General features: G+C 41.7%; 1 protein-coding gene across 16 annotated transcripts in view; it reads right to left on the bottom strand.

Annotated features, from left to right (window-relative positions):
- The window catches only part of LOC136840709 (orphan steroid hormone receptor 2-like), a 369,221-nt gene that overhangs the window by 42,007 nt on the left and 306,215 nt on the right, over positions 1-20,999 (bottom strand). For 12 of the 16 annotated variants that reach the window (XM_067107524.1, XM_067107521.1, XM_067107523.1 and 9 more), the window contains one exon: positions 20,556-20,999. This exon is cut by the window's right edge and continues 264 nt beyond it. The exons of 1 other annotated variant lie outside the window; for it this stretch is intronic. In XM_067107524.1, the coding sequence (XP_066963625.1) occupies positions 20,556-20,625 (70 nt within the window). In that variant the 5' untranslated portion in view covers positions 20,626-20,999. Of the gene's footprint in view, positions 1-10,788; positions 11,221-20,555 lie in introns of those variants that run through there. 3 more of the 16 variants (XM_067107511.1, XM_067107513.1, XM_067107514.1) reach the window with 2 other exon arrangements.

The raw sequence follows: 20,999 nt of genomic DNA, 5'->3' as shown, positions 1-20,999 counted from the left end.
AGTGCCATGACGAAGCGTCGGAGGGTAATCAACTGAGTGGGTACAGGTCAATTACCCGATAAGTAAATGGACCGGAGCACAAATGATGATGAAAGCTTATTAATGACTACCCATCGCTGATAGGCGGCTTTGAACATTCCACTTAATACTGTCTACTTATAATTTGTGCGAGGGTGCATTATTTACTTAAGTGGTTTCATATAAGAGGTAAAATTAGGATAAGTGGAGAATGATATTAAGAAAGACTTGAGAAATTATTAGAGTTACTGTCGACATAAAAATTAACAATTATAAAATGAAGGATTAATAACAAAGGATAATCAAATTAGCATTTTAAAACACTCATCAAACAGAGAGAGAGAGAGAGAGAGAGAGAGAGAGAGAGAGAGAGAGAGAGAGAATTATGAGTCAAGTGCTATATGCAAGGGGAGGGAAATGGGAAGGGGGAATAAAAGAGGAAGGCGAATAAACACCCACTCCTCCTTCCTTCCTCCCTCCTCCTCCCCCCGCCTCTCCACCACCTCCAACAGCCTTCTGTGGCGATGGTCTAGTGGCAGAAGGAGTCTCTGACCCCACTGGATCGATCGTTGTCTGGGTGAACTAGGCCGGGTCGGGTCAACAAACGCCCGTCTTGCTCACTGCTAGTCCCTCCCCCTTCCTTCCCTTCCTCTTCCTCTTCCTCCCTCCCCCGCCCCTTCTTCTTCTTCTTCATCTAGTCCTTATAAAAATCCTCCTGCTGCTCCTTCTCTACCTCCTACTTCCCCACTCCTTCTCCTAGTCCTTAAAAAAATCCTCCGCCTCCTCCTCACTCATCTTCCTCCTTCTTCTTCATTTTCCCTTCTTCTAGTCCTTAAAAAATCCTCCTCCTCCTCCTCCCCCTTTCTCTACCTCCTACTCCTACTCCTTCTCCTTCTTCTCCACCCTGTCCTCCTCCTATTTCTTAAAAAAAAAAACTTCTTCTCTTTCTCCTCCTCCTTCTCTACCTCCTACTCCTTCTCCACCTTCTCCTCCTCCTAGTCCTTAAAAAAAAACTCCTTCTCCTTCTCCTTCTCTTCCTCCTCCTCCTCACTCCTCCCCCTTCTCCTAGCAGGACTCAACGACCTACAAGCCTAACGAGGAGGTTCTATGCAGCCAATGAGACTTCAAGGAAGGACCTTTAAAATAAAAATTGTTAAAAAAAGTATAAATAAAAGGAAGAATCTGACACAGAGGACACTTTACAATATACGAATTTCCATGAAAGCAGTATGCGCTACGCCGTGGGGGGGCCTTAGGTGGGTGGAAAGATTGGAACTGGGGGTGGGGGGAAGGATCATTAAAACTTTCTTAACTTAACTATTGCTGCGGTGTCTTGACAGTGATTGGAAGGCAAGGGAGCAATGACACGGGGGAAACTGTATGGAAGGACAATTATAGCTGGCTTTGTGACATCAAAACAAGAACGTTAATATATAATTACACACATACAAATTTCGTCACTTTAAGATGATAAATTAGGTATAATATATAATTACACATATACAAATTTATATATATATATATATATATATATATATATATATATATATATATACATATACAGTATATATGTACATACACACACACATCCATACATACACACACATACACAGATACACATCAACATGTAGAAGCCTTCACGGTATGAAACCAGGCAACGACACAGACCACGCTAAGAACAACTGGTAACAACACACTACAGTGCTGTAATAATTACAGCAGCAGCAGCGGCAACAGCAACAGCAGCAACGACAGCATCCCAGCCTCCACGGCAGGCAGATGAGACGAGGGGGGGAGAGGAATGCTGCTCAGATGAAAGAGGAATTATTTACGGAATCTTGTTATTGTAGCAGCGTGCATTCCTGAGCAGAGGGGAGGCTAAGACGGTCCCTAATAAACTTGGGGAATTATGACAATGAAATTCCCCACCCCCCCCCCGCCCCCGCGCCCCCCCAAATGCTGCTGCCGCTGCTCAAGTGATGTGACACGGTCCATATCGTCTTCAGTGGGCGACGTTCTATTGACAACGTTCGGTTAGTTAATTGCAGTGGGATTTAAAATTCAGGGTAAAGGCCATGTGCTTGGACCTATGAGGCCGTTCGGCGCTGAAAAGGGAAATTGAGAGTAAAGGGGGTTTGACAGGTGTAACAGGAAGAATTTCTCGCAGTTGCACTGTGAAATAATTGTTAGGGAGAGGGCAGGAAGTAAGATGGAAGAAAGATAATACGAACGGAGGTACAGTAAAATGAAAGGGGTTGCAACTAGGGGCCGAAGGGACGCTGCAAGGAACCATAAGTACTGCCTACAGTGCACCACCGCATAAAGCGCTACCTTCGTGAGTTGAGGTTTATTCAGTGTGTTGAAAAATGTGAAATGAAAAATTCTTTCCGATGCTTCAATCGTCACAAATTATTAGTAATTGAAATTGACACATATTAATATTCTTGAATACTACTGAGTTTGTGAGTGTGTGTGTATGAGTGTGTGTATGTGCCCGCCGGGCTGTTCACCTCTTGCCAAAGCGTACGAGGTGAACCTGCTACTACGCTGACCTGATCGATTACGGGGCCTCTTCCCCCCTCCCCTATCCCACACGAGATCTACCCCCCCACCCCCACCCCGCGGCCCCTTCCGCTCACCTCTCTGAACCCTCCCCACCCCAACACCCGGCCCGTGTCACCTGGTCACCCTCTTCTTCACTCCCCTCAAGCTAAATCCCCTCTCTCTCTCTCTCTCTCTCTCTCTCTCTCTCTCTCTCTCTCTCTCTCTCCAGCCTCCTCCTCCTCCTCCTCACCAACTGATGCTGACCTCTGCAACATAACATGGCGGAGGCTCTTCGCGTCCCCGGCGTGAGAGATGAATTTGGAGATTCTGACTTTTTTTTCGGAAATGTCTGTGTCTGCGTCTTCTGTCAGTCAGTCAGTCAGTCAGCGCGTGCTTGTGTTATTATCCCCCCCCCTCCCCTCCCCTATCCCACCAGCTTGAGTGATGTAACTGCTTCCCCCACCCCCGCCCCCCTGCCGCCCCCCAGAAAGATGCTCCTGCGTTCGGAGATCAAACACACAAGTTGGAAAAACACATGATGCGTTTGTGTTGGAGTAGTCTCTCTCTCTCTCTCTCTCTCTCTCTCTCTCTCTCTCTCTCTCTCTCTCACCTCCGGCCCGGGTCGAAAGAGGCCAAGAGAGAGAGAGAGAGAGAGAGAAGAGAGAGAGAGAGAGAGAGAGAGAGAGAGAGAGAGAGAGAGAGTTTAAAATTGGGAGAGGGTGGGAAGCCTGGGGAGGTCAGTGATGGTGAGAGAGAGAGAGAGAGAGAGAGAGAGAGAGAGAGAGAGAGAGAGAGAGAGAGAGAGAGAAGAAGGGGACAAGGGGAGAAGGAGGAGGGGGGAAGGGAAGGGAAAGAGGAGGGTAGGTCACGTGGTTGTGGCCGCGGCCCTGACATTATTGACGTTTTAAGATGACCTTTTCTGACCTCCCATTGCTGCAATATTTTTAGTCGCTCTCAATGAAGCGTCCGAAAGTGTTCTTCTTCTTCTTCTTCTTCTTCATCAACGATTCGTGCTTCCTGACCTGGAAGTCATCTGGTCCTTATTTACAACAAAGAAAAGGAACCAGGAATATCCGTCCTTTTAAAGAACTATGGCAGCAAACTGAATAGACAAAAAACAATAATACAAGTAAAAAATGCGTCGAAGTTTCTTCGGCGCAATTGAGTTTTCTGTACAAGGCCACCGACAATAGACCAATCTTTCGGTGGTCTCGGTATGATGCTGTATGAGCCGCGGCCCATGAAACTTTAACCACCGCCCGGTGGCTAACTTTAACCTTAAATAGAATCAAAACTACTCAAGTTAGAGGGCTGCAATTTGGCATGTTTGATGATTGGAGGGTGGATGATTAGCATACCAATTTGCAGCCCTCTAGCCTCCTCAGTAGTTTTGAAGATCTGGGAGCGGACAGAATAAAGTGCGGACGGACAGACAAAGCTGAAACAATAGTTTTCTTTTACAGAAAACTAATGGAAAACCGCTGATGGAAAAATCTAATATAAATATATTAACTGAAATAAAGTTCCGACTTACAAAAGACACAATCACAGAGAATGCCTGGTCGAGAGAGAGAGAGAGAGAGAGAGAGAGAGAGAGAGAGAGAGAGAGAGAGAGAGAGAGAGAGAGACTCACGCTCTCACTTCCCAGAGCAAGGTTGAAGACTACACCAAATCGGAGGAGCCCTGGTCACGTCTCCCTGTAGCCAGTCATATACTCTTGCATCACAATGGCGTGTCACTTCGTTTCGTTTTTCCTTCCTTCAGCTGACCTCTCTCTCTCTCTCTCTCTCTATAAGATGTTGAAAATATAACATATACATTTACACGCCTAGGTCTGACGTCTACAGTCTCTCTCTCTCTCTCTCTCTCTCTCTCTCTCTCTCTCTCTCTCTCTCTCTCTCTAAAAATGATATACACATTTACACGTCTGGGCTCTCTTCTCAAAATCTCTCTCTCTCAGATGTTGAAAATAATTTATACATACACACGGCGAGGTCGAACCTCTCTCTCTAAGATATAGAAAATAATCTATACATACACACGCCCAGGTCGAACCTCTCTCTCTCTCTCTCTCTCTCTCTCTCTCTCTCTCTCTCTCTCTCTCTCTCTCTCTCTCTACCCCCTTCTTAACGATCAAGGCCATCAAGAATCGCTTCCGTCAGTACACAAAGTTCATGACGGCGATTTCTGTAGTTGGGGGTGGAGAAACTGAGACGCAATCAAAATTCAAATCATGAACAACTTTTTCCACGTACATATACGGACGCCAATTTTTCTCAGCTGTAGGGCAATAAAATTATCCCAAACAATTATTGAAATACCCGGTCGTAACCTACGGCTGCTGCTGGTATACGGCCTTCCTTTTCAAAGATTCAAATTTATGTAAGGCCATGGCACAAGTTAAAAATAAACACCTCGGGGCCATTTGCTCTCTCACATTGCTGAGCTGCTCAGCAAATATCAAAGGGCTCTCCCGCTCGTATGTATCTCTCGGTGGTCGAGGCTCAGCTCTCTGGGCGATCGTATTAAACCGATATATATATGCTTGCTGTTAATCGGCTCGTTTCCGGCGGGCCTCCAGTGACCCGTTCCCCGTAGGGAGGTGGGGGATGGGGGGTTACTGCCTTCCGTGGCCCATATAGCTGCTTCTACCCCTTTCGTTCCTTTTACTGCACCTCCTTTTATATTCTCTTTCTTCCATCTTCCTTTCCACCTTCTCCTAACGATCGATTCGTAGTGCAACTGCTTTGAGGTTTTCCTCCTGTTACGCCTTTCAAACCTTTCACTGTCAATTTCCGTCTCAGCGCTGAATGACCTCATAGGTCCCAGTGCTTGGCCTTTGGCCTAAATTCTATATTCAGTTCAATCCAGTAACCCACTGCACCTGAACGCTAATGCTTGTTGCAAGATTCAAGGATTACAATTAAAATAATGGTCTCTTTTCATTTAGACAAGACTGGTGTGTTGACTTTCTCATAAAAAATCAGGGTTGAGGACCGGCATAGATGCAAGAAGCTATCGTAGCAACGGTTTCTATAAAACTTCTTTCGATGGTCCCAAATTAGCCACGATTCATTATTTTGCAAGTTTCCCTCAGAGGGGGTTACGTCAAGGAAATTACTACTCCGCGCAAAGATACACAGAGGGCAGTCCGCTGCGACACATCTGTCCTCCGATGCCTGCACGTACACACTGACTCAGGTATACAGGAATTGCAAACACCTGCTCCGTTACGTCTCCCAACTGTACATCTCTCGGACGCACTTGCAACTTTATTTTTAATCTAACGTCTGCTATAAATAAAAATATATATATATATACATTATATATACATATAAAACACTCAATCTATTTCCAATCTTGCCAAACCGGAATAGATCTTCCTGATGTGTGTTTCTTCTGCGACACAATTTTCAAGTCCATGATAAAATTAAGATAAATAATGTACCAAAGGAACAAAAAATTTACTTACAAGAGAGCCCAGCGCAACTGAGACAGAGAGAGAGAGAGAGAGAGAGAGAGAGAGAGAGAGAGAGAGAGAGAGAGAGAGAGAGAGAGAGAGAGAGAGAAAGTAAAATGAAGACAAAATTAAGCAATTTATAATGGACAAAATTAAAATTGGGGTAATAAAGGCAAATTTTGGATGGTAAGAGCACAGCAATTTAATTATCGCAGTAAAACTTCAAAAAAATATTTCATGGGGCCTAACGATACCACGATATTTGAACATCCCCATCGTCAAAGAATTTGCCATAACTGAAAATATCAAAGACTGTTTTCCCAAACATTATATATATATATATATATATATATATATATATATATATATATATATATATATATATATATATATATATATACATATACATATACATATATATAATTTATATATACAGTAGTTATTCAGTATAGAGCATTCCCGCAGCATTTGCAATAAAGGAATTCGGAAAATGACACAAGGTGAATAAAAACTTACTTTCAAGTAGAACTTTGAACGCGGATAGAGAGAAAAAACTACGCCAAGTTATAAAAAAAAAAATAAAATAAAAAAACTCAAGACCACTAATCCCAAGGAGGTGACTTCTTTCAATAGCCCCTCCAAAAAAAAAAATTTCCTAATGACCTCCCAAAAAAGGAAAAAAAAAATGAAGGTAAATGAGGGTTTTTCCAATTAACTACACCACAGAAAAAAACAAGTAAAAAATGCGCCGAGTTTTCTGTACAGCCGCTACAGCGTATAATCAAGACCGCCGAAAACATCTCTCTTTCGGTGGCCTCGGTATAATGCTGTAGGAGCCGTGGCCCATCAAACTTTAATCACGACCCGGTGGTGGCCTGGCCTGTATCGTTGCCAGAGGCACGATTATGGCAAACTTTAACCTTGAATAAAATCAAAACTACTGAGGATAGAGGGCTGCAATTTGAAATGTTTGATGATTGGAGGGTGAATGATGAACATACCAATTTGCAGCCCTCTAGCCTCAGTAGTTTTTAAGACTTGAGGGTGGACAGGAAAAGCCCTCTGAAAGACGAGGGTGACAAGAGAGTCGAACTTCTGAGACTAGTGGCTGGCTCTTTCTTTATTGAAGACTCGTTGCAAACATATACACTAGCGTCGTCAGGCATGAACAAAGCTGGAGGAGGAGGAGGAGGAGGAGGAGGAGGAGGAGGAGGAGGGGATTGATTGATTGATTAATTAATAGAATGTTCTCTAGCATAGTGCAAACTAAGGTCACAGGCGTCGATGTCATTTGCTGAAAATGACGAAATTTTTACAAAGACAAGATTATACATAAATATATATGTATATATACATAAAACAGTAGGCGGAGGAAGCAACAGTAACCAGCAGGGAGGGAGGGAGGAAGGGAGGGAGGGAGGGAGGGAGGAGGAGAAACCAGCACCAGACCCAAAGCCGCCAGCATCAGCAAAACTTTAAAAAAAAAAAAAAAGTTTTTGCAAGAAAGCATTAAAGGTTATATTCCCCCATTCGCCGTGACCTAGGCAAACACCTCGCGAGAGAACGCGAACCGATTACCATCAGCATTTTCAGCCGTGTCACTGAGTTTTAGCTTATGCGTCGTAAAACCTGGGCAACTTAAGCGGCACTCAGTGGACGAGTCAATATGCTTAAAGGGCTTTCCAACATGGCGGCCAAAGGGCTTTCCAATATGGCGGGCGACGAACGGGAATGGGGGCGGCCGCCGGAGATGTACAAGACCGTCGAAATGGATTGCGGCATTTCGTCATGCCAAATCAACTTTGTGGCATTAATGAGAGAGAGAGAGAGAGAGAGAGAGAGAGAGAGAGAGAGAGAGAGAGAGAGAGAGAGAGAGAGAGAGAGAGGATCCTTGTATCACAACGAAAAGAAGTAAACTTATTAAGTAAACGGAAGTATAATTCATGTCACTAACTCTTTAACATGACCTAAACATACAACATGAATCCTCATCAAGAATATGTTTGTGCAATTACATACTACTTACAAACACACATACACACACATATATACATATACATTTGTACATAAGTACACGTGTGTGTGTGTGTACAGAGCAAATGTATGCGCCTACATCATTACGTGCATGCCCGCGCGTGACGTAATCGATTGGGAAGCCCCCTGGCCGCTCACGGGCCAGGCTGGGTCACGACCTACTATTGCTCCTGCTTGCGCACTTGAGCACACACCCACACCCATTCCCTCGGGAGGTCTCTCCCAAGAGGCCATTGTATGCTGTGAAATATCTGCCTCGCAGAATTCAAATGACCATTTGTCAAAAAAAAAAGAAAAAAAAAAAAAAATTCTTACTAAGACCACTTATTCGCTTATTAGAAATAATGTATTTGGATAATCCTTTTGGGGGACAAATATTCTCTTACTCATTATTTTGGGGGACAAATATTCTCTTACTCATTATTTTGGGGAGCAAATATGCACTTTGTGATTTGACTTATGAATAAAAAGTTGTACATGACACTGACTGAACACAAAGAAAGAACTGGCTCTCAAAAGTTCTCGACCCCGAGTGGAATACATGATCAGGGTAATCAATAGTTACCTATCGTGTAGAGAGAGAGAGAGAGAGAGAGAGAGAGAGAGAGAGAGAGAGAGAGAGAGAGAGAGAGAGAGAGAGAGAGTAACGTTTCCTATTCAGACGCCAGCAAACAGACCTACTTAAAACGACTTTTCAAGACAAAGAATACTGGAACCTTTTGTGAAGTATTTCGTGGTCTTGAATGATATTGTGGCCCACATAAACAACTCACTGAAGCAAACCATAGATATAGTGGGTTGATTATGTGGGGGTCATGGGGGTGACGGGATGTTCTGTGAGCAAGAGCCCGTGCTGGCATAAACAAAAAAACAAACACAACCCACTAAATACCTCAAACTGTTTAAAAACTTTTTAAAAATGTTACAGATATTCCTAATTACCTATATTTAACAAAGGTTACGGGTTGCTTTATGAGCAAGAGCCCGTGCTGGCATAACGCCAACTCGGTCAAAAAAACACAACAACCCACTAAAATACCTCAAAGTGTAAATATTTTTTTATAACTTTTCAATTAATATGTTTTAAAGACATTCCTAATTACCTATCATTTAACAAAGGTTATGAGCTGCCTGATGAGCAAGAGCCCGTGCTGGCATAACGCCAACTCAGTCCAAAAAAGCAAAACCCACTAAAATACCTCAAATTGAAATTCATTTTGCCAATTAATATGTTTTAAAGCTATTCCTAATTACATTTAACAAAGGTTACAGGCGCCAGCAAGAGCCGGTTAACGCCAAGTCAAAACAGCAAAAACAACCCACTAGAATGCATCAAATTTAAAATTCTTTTAAAAACTTAAAAAAAATATGTTTAAAGGTATTGCTAATTACCGATCGTTTAACAAAGGTTACAGGCGGTTTTATGAGCAAGAGCCCGTGCTGCAATAACGCCAGCTCAGTCAAAAACAACACAAAAATCACTAGAATGCATCAAATTGAAAATAATTTTGATAATTCAAATCCCAAAACACAATAAACTTGCATTTAATCGACTTCTGACGATAAGGATATAAGGATCTCAAAAAAGAAGGGCAAATATTATGCTATATGCCAAGGGACCAATTTCAAATTCAATGTGTAATTCTATGCTTCAAAAAGCCAGCAACTGAATCTTGAAATAAAGCCTCCGGAAGTAACAAGAATAATCTTGAAATAAAGCCTTCAAGAGTAACAAGACTAAGCGATCCCCAGTTTAAATATAATCACTAAATCTAATTACTCCACATTATTCACAAGGGAATTACGTTACCACCCCAAAGATAAGCTTGAGATAAGCTCTCATAAATCGCAAAAGTTAATCCTTTTTTTCTCCAAGTCCTCGTAATCCGGCAACGACTTACTGTAGGTATTTATCATCACAAAAATCAAATGTCTTCCACAACTTCATAACCTCGTGACAATGACTTACTGTTGGAATTTTATCACAACAAAAATCAAAACTCTTCCACAAGTCCACAACCAAAATGGATTACTGTCCTTCCTGCCCACTGAGGAAGTATTTTGTCGCGTGATTCTTAGCAGTTCACCGTTTTCCGATAACCGAAGGAAGTGTTCCCACCGACCCCTTTAAAACTCGTCAATTGGTCAATATACTGATTCGACATGAATATGACGTCAACACGAAGGGATACGCAAACACTCTTCAAAGCCCGGAGAAGGAAGTGAAAAAAAAAAAAAACGGAACTTATAATCAGGGGCACTCGTAAAGCTAATCAGATTCACTCACCAACACTAGATTCCACATGACAAACGCACCAACAATGTTTGATGCCATATGACAAACGCGTCACGAATGTTTATATATATATATATATATATATATATATATATATATATATATATATAATCTTTCGTCACGCACACGTGTAACTTTGGCACATTCACAAACACTGGGCCACAAATGTCATCTGATGTAAAATTCACCACACCTTGGGAATGACATACACTCAAAAGGGAACTGGGAATGGCAGGTGCATCTACCCCGGCCAAGGTTCGAACCCGGGCCTTTGAATGAGATGCAGAAATGATATTTGTGGTTATATATATATATATGTATGTATATATATATATATATATATATATATATATATATATATATATATATATATATATATATGTATATGTGTGTGTGTGTGTGTGTGTGTGTGTGTGTGTAAATAATAAGCACGTACATGGGAAACGCAGGCGAAACAGCCGCTGCAGCCGAGGATTGTGGAATGAAAACGCCCCAAGGGCCACAAGAGCACTGGACTCGTCGCAGTCTGAGGAGACCTGCATTATCGGACCTAGTGGAGCTTCCAGAGGGTCAGTGTGACCTTCTACCAGGGCTAAATTGACCCTGGGTGGACGGGCTGGGTCACCTTCAGGGGAGCAGGTTTTTGCGGGGGACCACTCCGTTCAGCTTCGAGCTCCTTATCGTCGTCGCCAGTTTTGGAGTTCCCTTCCTCTTCAAACCCACTACTGGCTGCTTCGGCCTCGAAATGACATTAGGAAAATCATAATAGAATAATAAAAGTTTTTGAAGCAGTCACCAAAAACAAAAAAAAAAAAAAAAACACCGCGGGGCGATATAACGTCTTGTTATCCGGAAAGGTTCCCCACTAGCACTAAACGCTTATATGGTCAACTGGAGATAAGGTCAGGTGACTTAACCAGGAACTGCAAATGGTGCTTATAGGGTGTTTCAGGTCACGGAGAGGTTACAGCGATGAAAATGGCAATTACAGACACGCGTCGACAAACCATTACTCATGAGTAACTTGAAAACAGGTTATACAAACCATTACTGCTCACAAGCACACTTCAAAACAGAAGTACCATTCGCTGGCACTCGTAAAATCACACGCACTAACATTCTCGTCTATTAGAAGTTTGAGAAACTCGAGTCAGACTCAATAGCACGAATGACAAACGGCCGCTGCGAAGAGAACGAAGGAAGCCAGAGGTGTAATAAAACTGAAAACAGACCTGCCAAGGCCAACAATTTGAGCAAAAAGCAGCACATGTCAAGAACAAGATTATCTCGGGTGTGACCTTTGGAGAATGCCAGGATTCTCTCTCTCTCTCTCTCTCTCTCTCTCTCTCTCCATCTTCCATTCATTAGGCAAGCTCCTATAAGTAATTCCCCGCATTTACGTCAAAACAAAAAAAAGGGAGCGTTCATTAAAAAAAGGGAGATGCGACCACGCCCCCTTCTTCTTCTTCTTCCTCCTCTTCTCCTTCTTCTTCTTCTTCTTCTTCTTCTTCTTCTTCTTCTTCTTCTTCCTCCAAGCATTTTCAAACGCGCTGGCTAGAAGAAGGAGCACAACAAAAGCGGGTCCTGTTTGTCACAGGGAAGACATTCAATCTGGCACATTTTGGTGACCACACCCTGATTCAGTTCCTCCTTCCTCCTCCTCCTCCTCCTCCTCCAGCTGTGGTACCTTCTACGGTTCCTTCCTCCTCCTCCTCCTCCTCCAGCTGTGGTACCTTCTACGGTTCCTTCCCTCCTCCTCCTCCTTCATTTGTGGTACCTTCTACGGTTCCTCAGCCCATGACTTTGTTACTGTTCTAACTCCGTGTTCTATCCTTCTGTCATACACTTCTCATAAATAAATAAATAAATAAATAAATAAATAAATAAATAAATAAATAAATAAATCAATACATAAATATGTATATGAATTTTTATAATTTACATTTAAACATATTAAGCCCAAATATTATTCAAAATGTCGAATTCACTATACCTTGGAAATCACATACTCACCCCTGGTCTTTGGTTTACATACATAAAATTTATTTGCAGCTTTATATACAAATATATATATATATATATATATATATATATATATATATATATATATATATATATATATATATATATATATGTGTGTGTGTGTGTGTGTGTGTGTGTGTGTGTGTGTGTGTGTTAATGATTTAATGATAAAAACGTACATTGGGAATCATTATGTACTTTTCCTAAGGCCAAGGAACTCAGAAAAGCCATCTAGCCTAATATATCTTATATCATAAACACAATCTGATGTTATTTTATAATGAAGCCACATTATGCTGTATCTGTCTGAACACCAAAAAGGCCTTCTATGAAAAGTTCTAAAAACAAAGTATTCGATAGCATGTTTACGTAAAAAAATATGAACAAAAAATTCCACCATCAGTTACTGAGGCTCTACATATTCTGCGGGGCTACAATCAACCCCAGACACCTTCTTAATTGATGATGAACCCCAATGAACACTAATTGCTCAGAGGAATACGGAAGTAATCACATTATGCGATAACTGACAATGTCACGCCCGTGTCCACGACACACACACACACACATATATAATATTTCATCTACCTGTTTTCAGCAATTGTTCTAAGACGATGAACGTCGCTTACCAAGGGCTCTTCTCAATCACAGCGGTAACTACCATAGTCGACTAGCTATAGGGTACATGAATCCAATTCACGCGAGAGAGAGAGAGAGAGAGAGAGAGAGAGAGAGAGAGAGAGAGAGAGAGAGATGCAGGTGAGACGGAGCTGGGGCTCTGGGAAGACAGGTACCCCAACCGACAGGTTACTTTAAACTCTGGTCATGCCCAGTCAGGTGGGCCACTCTCCTGGGGCGATCTGGCGTAAAAAAATGATCTTGTCTTCAGCCACGATCAGAATTCGATTCTCTCTCTCTCTCTCTCTCTCTCTGCATTGTCTCTCTATTATCCTCTGGACACAAACATGCATTGTCTACACTAAATACATACACACCACACACACTGGATCGCAAACATGTATATATATACACTACACACACACACATATATATTATATATATATAACCTGATCCCCTAATGCAACGGAATCTAATACATTAAACATCCCCCCCAAAAACCTTGTTTTCCCTCACAGTAGCCAGACAAATATATTTCCCAAACCTAACCTTTATCCTCTCTCTATTTATGAGGCTATAATAATAGAACAACGACTGGAAATTCTAGTTTTTTCACGCCTCCAACACAAAGATGCCGAGTCATCTCAGAAGAATTTTTTTATGAATTACATAACTGAGAAAAAAAGGAAATTTTGTTATGAATTAAATAACTGAAAATTTTTTTAAATGAATTAAACCACTGAAAAAATTTAAATCATTGAAAAGAAAAATTTTCTTATGAATTACATCATTGAAAAAATTTTTTATGAATGAATAAATTTTTTTGTAAATTAAATCACTGAAAAAAAGAAAAATTTTATGAATTAAATCATTGAAAAAAAGAGAAATTTTTATTAATTAAATTATTAAAAAAAGAATTCTTTATGAATTAAATCACTGAAAAAAAACTTTTTTTGTGAATTAAATAATTGAAAAAAGATTATTTTTTATGAATTAAATAATCGAAAAAAAGGAAATTTTGTTATGAATTAAATCGAAAAATAATTACTTATGAATCAAATCACTTAAAAAATTTTATGAATTAAATCACTGAAAAAATAAATTTTTATGAATTAAATCATTAAAAAAAAAAGGATTTTTTTACGAACTGAATAATAAAAAAAACTTTTTATGAATTAAATCATTGGAAACAAATTTTTATGAATCGTTGAAAAAATATTTTTTCGAAATAAATCTCTGGTAAAAAAAAAAAAAAAAAAAAAAAGTATCACGAGGGAACTTGCAGACCTCAATGCCAAATCCTTGCCTCCTAAACTACAGGCTGTGATTTTTTTTTTATTCCTTCAACCGCCACAGAGCAGTATTTTTCGGACAGTTATCTGAAAGCGCAGGCAATCGAGACAGTCAATAACCAGTGGTTTTATTTCCGAATAAAAATAAGTAGAACATTTTCAACATGATTAGTTATACGTTCTATTACATGATGATGAATGATTATGAAATAATCTTTTACATGAATTATTGTTTATCGATATATAGGTCATTTATATATATATATATATATATATATATATATATAGGTAATCAACGAAATGAAGGAATAGCTGCCGGTCATTTAATTGAAATGCAACTGCCCCACACCTGTGTGGTTTAGTTGGCAGCGCCCTTGCCTTTCAATTAAAGGACTTGAGGTCCGATCCCGACGTGAGTCAGAAATTTATATTACATATATAATATATATGTGTGTGTATATATATATATATATACATATACAAATACATGCTCTCATACATTCTCATAAAACATACATTCATTACCTTTTGGATATTAACTCTCTTGTTCGTTAACAAAAAAAAACTTGATCCAGAGAACCAACCGAATCTTTACTAAATACAAAAAGAAGAAGAAGAAGAAGAAGAAGAAGAAGAAGAAGAAGAAGAAGAAGAAGAAGAAGAAAAGACCGACCTATAAAAGACACTTTTCTTAGAGGCGTCATTTGCAAACTGTTTCCAACTAGATTCTGGCAAGTGTATTACAATCTTTCTGTGCAGTCATTTACCAAAGCACTGCGCGTTGCAACAAGGTCGCCAGGGGACGTGAGTGCCAAATATCCTGGTCTCTAATTAGGCTTCGGAGAGAGAGAGAGAGAGAGAGAGAGAGAGAGAGAGAGAGAGAGAGAGAGAGAGAGAGAGAGAGAGATTTTGGATGTTCGACCTCGCGTGTATATGTATATATTATTTTCAACAGAGAGAGAGAGAGAGAGAGAGAGAGAGAGAGAGAGAGAGAGAGAGAGAGAGAGAGAGAGAGAGAGAGAGATTTTGGATGTTCTACCTGGGCGTGTATATGTATATATTATTTTCAACAGAGAGAGAGAGAGAGAGAGAGAGAGAGAGAGAGAGAGAGAGAGAGAGAGAGAGAGAGGTTTTGGATGTTCGACCCAAGCGTGTACATGTATATATTAGTTTTAACATAAAGAGAGAGAGAGAGAGAGAGAGAGAGAGAGAGAGAGAGAGAGAGAGAGAGAGAGAGAGAGAGAGAGAGGTATTTTGGATGTTCGACCCGGGCGTGTATATGTATATATTAGTTTTGAGAGAGAGAGAGAGAGAGAGAGAGAGAGAGAGAGAGAGAGAGAGAGAGAGAGAGAGAGAGAGAGAGAGAGGTATTTTGGTTGTTCGACCCGGGCGTGTATATGTATATATTATTTTCAACAGACAGACAGAGAGAGAGAGAGAGAGAGAGAGAGAGAGAGAGAGAGAGAGAGAGAGAGAGAGAGAGAGAGAGAGGCTGGCGGTGGTTCGACCTGGGCATGTAAATGTATACATCATATTCCACACTTCTTCAGCATCTTACACAGAATGTTGAGAAAGAACGAGTCACAACCAATCAAGCTTCCTCTGCAGCGAATCCGAAACGTATAAAAAAAAAAATTACACATTCTAGGTCCCTAAACCGCAAACATCTTTAACACACACAGATGCAGAGAAATCTCCAACTCACAAACTAGATTAAATACGATCTTTCGGACCAACTTACAGCCGGTACCCCACGTCCGGCTGAATATGGACGGCTGGAGCCAGGAAAGGGCATCCGCCCGAGAAACATCTGCCAAAGCGACTGTGAAATGGGCCGTTCAAGAAAGAAACGGCTGGACGAAGCTCATTAAAAACAGCGACCCCGACTAAGGATTAGGCGAAGAGGATTTCAATGATTCATTGGTTGCCTCGTTGCAAAAAAATTGCACATAAAGAGGTGGATACACAGAAAGTACGTTTAATGTGAAAATCACCTCAATAAAAAATGGTGTTTCCTTCAATGAAATGATGAAATAATAGAGCCAGTATGAATTAAATAAAGGAATCGACACAATAAATATTCCTTTAGGATCTTCTTAATATTTCTGCAGGAATCTCATCAGTAGCGATTTGCAAGAGGATAAGGGAATGCCACTGGGAGTGCCTTCTGCCCACCTGGGAGAGGTCAATGAAGGGAGAGAGAGAGAGAGAGAGAGAGAGAGAGAGAGAGAGAGAGAGAGAGAGAGAGAGAGAGAGAGAAATGTGTCTAGGACTGAGAGAAGGATGGAAGCTTGGGAGAAGCCAGTGAAGGAAGGGGGAGAGAGAGAGAGAGAGAGAGAGAGAGAGAGAGAGAGAGAGAGAGAGAGAGAGAGAGAGAGAGAGAGAAATGTGTCTAGAACTGAGAGAGGGATGGGAGCTTGGGGAGATCCATGAAGAGAGAGAGAGAGAGAGAGAGAGAGAGAGAGAGAGAGAGAGAGAGAGAGAGAGAGAGAGAGAAGCCTGGGAGTGCCTCATACCTACCCATCGCCAAATTACCCTCCTCAGAACCAGCAACACCTGCGGGTCATTGAAAGGAGTGTCAGTCAGTCAGTTCCAGTCAGTTCCTCACAACCCCATTCCCTGCGCATACCCATCTCGGTGTGCCCCTCTCTCTGTATGCCCCTTCATACCCATTCGGATAATGTCTTGGGTGATTCACAGCCCGTGACGAAGCGCTGATACATTCTAGCTCGGCTGTGTGCGGGGAATGGAATGCAATAGAATACACAGTTTTTAGGCCACAGGCCCCAAGCGCTCGGACCTGTGAGGTCATTCGGCGCTGAAACGGAAATTGACAGTACAAGTAAGATGGAAGAGGGTATGAATGGAGGTACAGTAAAAGAAATGAAAGGGGTTGCAGCTAGTGGCCGAAGGGACGCTGCAAAGAATCTTGAGGAGTGCCTACAGTGCACCGCATGAGGTGCACGGGGGCTGTGCGGTGGGGGTTCAGCAGATACCTTTGCTAAGTCAGACTTAATACTAGTCATCAACCAAACTGTAGATGCATCTTGGGATATCAACATATGTGGACAAAATTCATCATGGCTAAGAGGTTTAGGACACTGGTTCTTAACCTGGTCCTTCCCTCCACGGCCCCCTTGCATCCGTGAGTAAAATTCCCTCCCAGATTTAAAGGAAAATGAAAAAAAAAAAGAGAAAGAGGTGTTTTCATTCTTTTGGGAATGAATTAGTGAGATACTTGACGCTGCTTCTTAGCGACTCTTGTTAAGAGAATAACGAATATAATTAGAGCCTTTAATTTTTCCCTAAGGCTCGCGCCCCCCTTGGAAATCGCTGACGCCCCCCAGGTTGAGAACCACGGGTTTAGAACCTATACATAGAAAAGAAGGAATTAAAAATCGCATTCCTACGTCGCACAGTTCCAAACTGTATATTATATTCCCGCAACATTTCGAAAATTCCTAAAAAATCATGAATCAGCAAAAATCGCTTTTAATCTTCCTGCACGTTTCGAAAATTCCCCCAAAAAATCATGAATCAGCAAAAATCGCTTTTATCCTTTCCTGGCGTTATTCAGTCCGGCTCTCTACTGCATAAATAATTGACTGCATTTCAGATTCAGAGGAAAGTCATGTCTAATTCATAACGAATCGTCAGTGATGTAATTTATTCCTGTTCATGACCTTTGCTAATCCCTTCTGTGCAGTACATTCATACTCCCTTCACCTGGCAGTACAACACACACACACACACACATATATATACATACATACATACACACACACACACACATATATATATATATATATATATATATATATATATATATATATATATATATATATATATATATATATATATATATGGACAAAATACATGCAGACCTATTATCGAGTTCTCAAACTGTCCCCTTCTTCTTCTTCTTCTTCTTCTTCTTCTTCTTCTTTATAACAGGTATTACGACCTATTGACAACAATATGACAACTTGGGCAACAACAAAGAAGTTCCGGAGAGGAATTCGAGCATACAAGAAAAGAACCCCTGGTCAGAGAGAGAGAGAGAGAGAGAGAGAGAGAGAGAGAGAGAGAGAGAGAGAGAGAGAGAGAGAGAGAGAGACTGCAATAGCAAGAAGAACATCATTCTAAGGACGACCTTCTTGGAGAGAGAGAGAGAGAGAGAGAGAGAGAGAGAGAGAGAGAGAGAGAGAGAGAGAGAGAGAGAGAGAGAGACTGCAATACCAAGAAGAACATCATTCTAAGGACGACCTTTTTGGGGAGAGAGAGAGAGAGAGAGAGAGAGAGAGAGAGAGAGAGAGAGAGAGAGAGAGAGAGAGAGAGAGAGAGAGAGAGAGAGAGAGAGAAGCTGCAACAGCAGAGAAAACATTATTCTAAGGCTGACCATTCCGGGGTATATATAAGAAATCCCACAATGGGACTCTGGACCTAATCCCTTAAAAATGGGCAAATCCTAGGTGACGTATGACACTATGCCCCGAGGTCTATGCGCTGCTTTTCAAAGACTAGATTCTCTAGAACTTAACATAGCCAACCCAGCTATGGCAGACCAAGAAAAACAAGTAAACAATGCGCCGAAGTTTCTTCGGCGCAATCGAGTTTTCTGTGCAGCCGCTACAGCGTATAATCAAGGCCACCGAAAATGGATCTATCTTTGGGTGGTCTCGGTATAATGCTTTTTGAGCCGCAGCCCATGAAACATTAACCACGGGCCGGTGGTGGGATGTCCTATATCGTTGCCAGAAGCACGATCATGGTTAACTTTAACCTTAAATAAAATAAAAACTACTGAGGCTAGAGGGCTGCAATTTGGTATGTTTGATGATTGGAGGGTGGATGATCAACAGACCAATTTGCAGCCCTCCAGCCTCAGTAGTTTTCAAGATTTGAGGGCGGACAGAAAATGTGCGGACGGACAGACAAAGCCGGCACAATAGTTTTCTTTTCAGAAAACTAAAAGGGAAGAGGGGAATTAAGGCGTATGCTTTCAATCCATTTAACAGTTAGCATACCCCAATATATCTGTATGTATACAGCATACGTAAAGTGTATATAAATATACATATACAGTAAAGTTTATAGAGTATATCCATATCTAAACTGAAATTCCGTTACCATACAAAATAATCTATATTATAGGTATTGACACTATACTTTTACATATATGTATGATATATATGTATGTAAATAAATAAATAAATATATATATATATATATATATATATATATATATATATATATATATATATATATATATATATATATAATGCATCATGGCAGCCAGCATTTCCCATCTTAAACTTTTAATAATAATAATAATAATAATAATAATAAACTAAACTATCATCGAAAACGAGTCACCTAAAACAATAACGAGAATAAATCGAAAATAAAACCTGCCTTATAAACCTACCAACCAATTCTAAAGCTGTAGAAAGGATAGAGGCGAGGGTGGGGGAGAGGGGAATGGCTGCGTAGTGGACAGGGGACGAGGGGGAGAGAGAGAGAGAAAGGAGGGAGGGAGGGAGGGAGAGAAGGATGAATGTGAAATTACTGAACGCAGCAACTACGATGGAACAACCGCAATTAACATTCAATGACAATGTCATCAGAATCATTGATGGCGTAATGACAGGCCGACAACAACACACGAGCCGGAGAGAATGAGCGGGTGTGAATGAGGTGTGCTGGGGGAGGGGGAGGGGGAGGTGGGGATGAGATGGAGGACGAGGAGGAGGAGAGAGAAAAGAGGATGAGGAGGAGGAGGAGAGAGAAAAGAAGAGGAGGAGGAAGAAGGAGAAAAGAGAGAAAAGAGCAGGAGGAGGAGGAGAGAGAAAAGAAGAGGAGGAGAAGAGAGGAAAGAGGAGGAGGAGAGAGAAAAGAAGAGGAGGAGGAGGAGGAGGAGGAGGAGGAGGAGGGAGGAGGAGGAGGAGAGAGGAGAGAGGAGAGAGGAAGAGGAGGAGAGAGGAAAGAGGAGGAGGAGGAAGGAGAGAGAAAAGAGGAGGGGGAGAAGGAGGAGGAGGAAGAGGGAGAAAAGAGGAGGAGAAGGAGGAGGAGGAGAGAGATAAGAGAAGGAGAGAGAAGAGGAGAGAGATAAGAGGAGGAGAGAGAAAAGACGAGGAGGAGTAGGGGGGAGGGGAAAGGGAGAGCAGAAGCAAAAGGGGGAGGAGGAGGAGGAGGAGGAGGAGGCCCCTCCAAAGCTGATTTGAAGGCGATCCCCGACTACGACCTGGCGACGAGGAGTAGTAATACTCACTTCCTTTGCTATCGTCTCCGGGGGATGGCGGCGGGCTCTCCTTGATGTGTTGGGGACTTTCCATCGTCATTTGTCGAAGTCTTTGGAAGTGGGTCGAAACCCACGACGAGGCCCTACGAAAAAGTTTCCTCCGCCCACTTTCCTCAGTCGACCTCCACCACCACCGTCACCTGCTCGACGCTCTCTCTCAGTCGCCGTGGCCGACAGCCCTCTTCTTCTTCTTCGACTTCTTCAGGAGCGGCAGTCCTCCTTCCACATCGATGACCTCGTTCTTCTTCTCCTCCTTCTCCTCTTCTTCCTCTTCCCCGTCGGGTTTTGTGCTGAGGCAAAGCCAGGGGCGCAATCAATCACCTCTTCATATCTCATCTAAGCTGGGCTTGAACCGGGCATGCTTCCTCCTCAGCGAGTGATGGCTTCGGCTACACGAACTGCATTTAGGCTTTG

The sequence above is a fragment of the Macrobrachium rosenbergii genome, chromosome 8 (genome assembly GCF_040412425.1).
Source record: "Macrobrachium rosenbergii isolate ZJJX-2024 chromosome 8, ASM4041242v1, whole genome shotgun sequence".
NCBI lineage: Eukaryota > Metazoa > Arthropoda > Malacostraca > Decapoda > Palaemonidae > Macrobrachium > Macrobrachium rosenbergii.
Note: the sequence above shows the minus strand (reverse complement) of the source record. Positions and strands in the feature narration are given on the sequence as shown.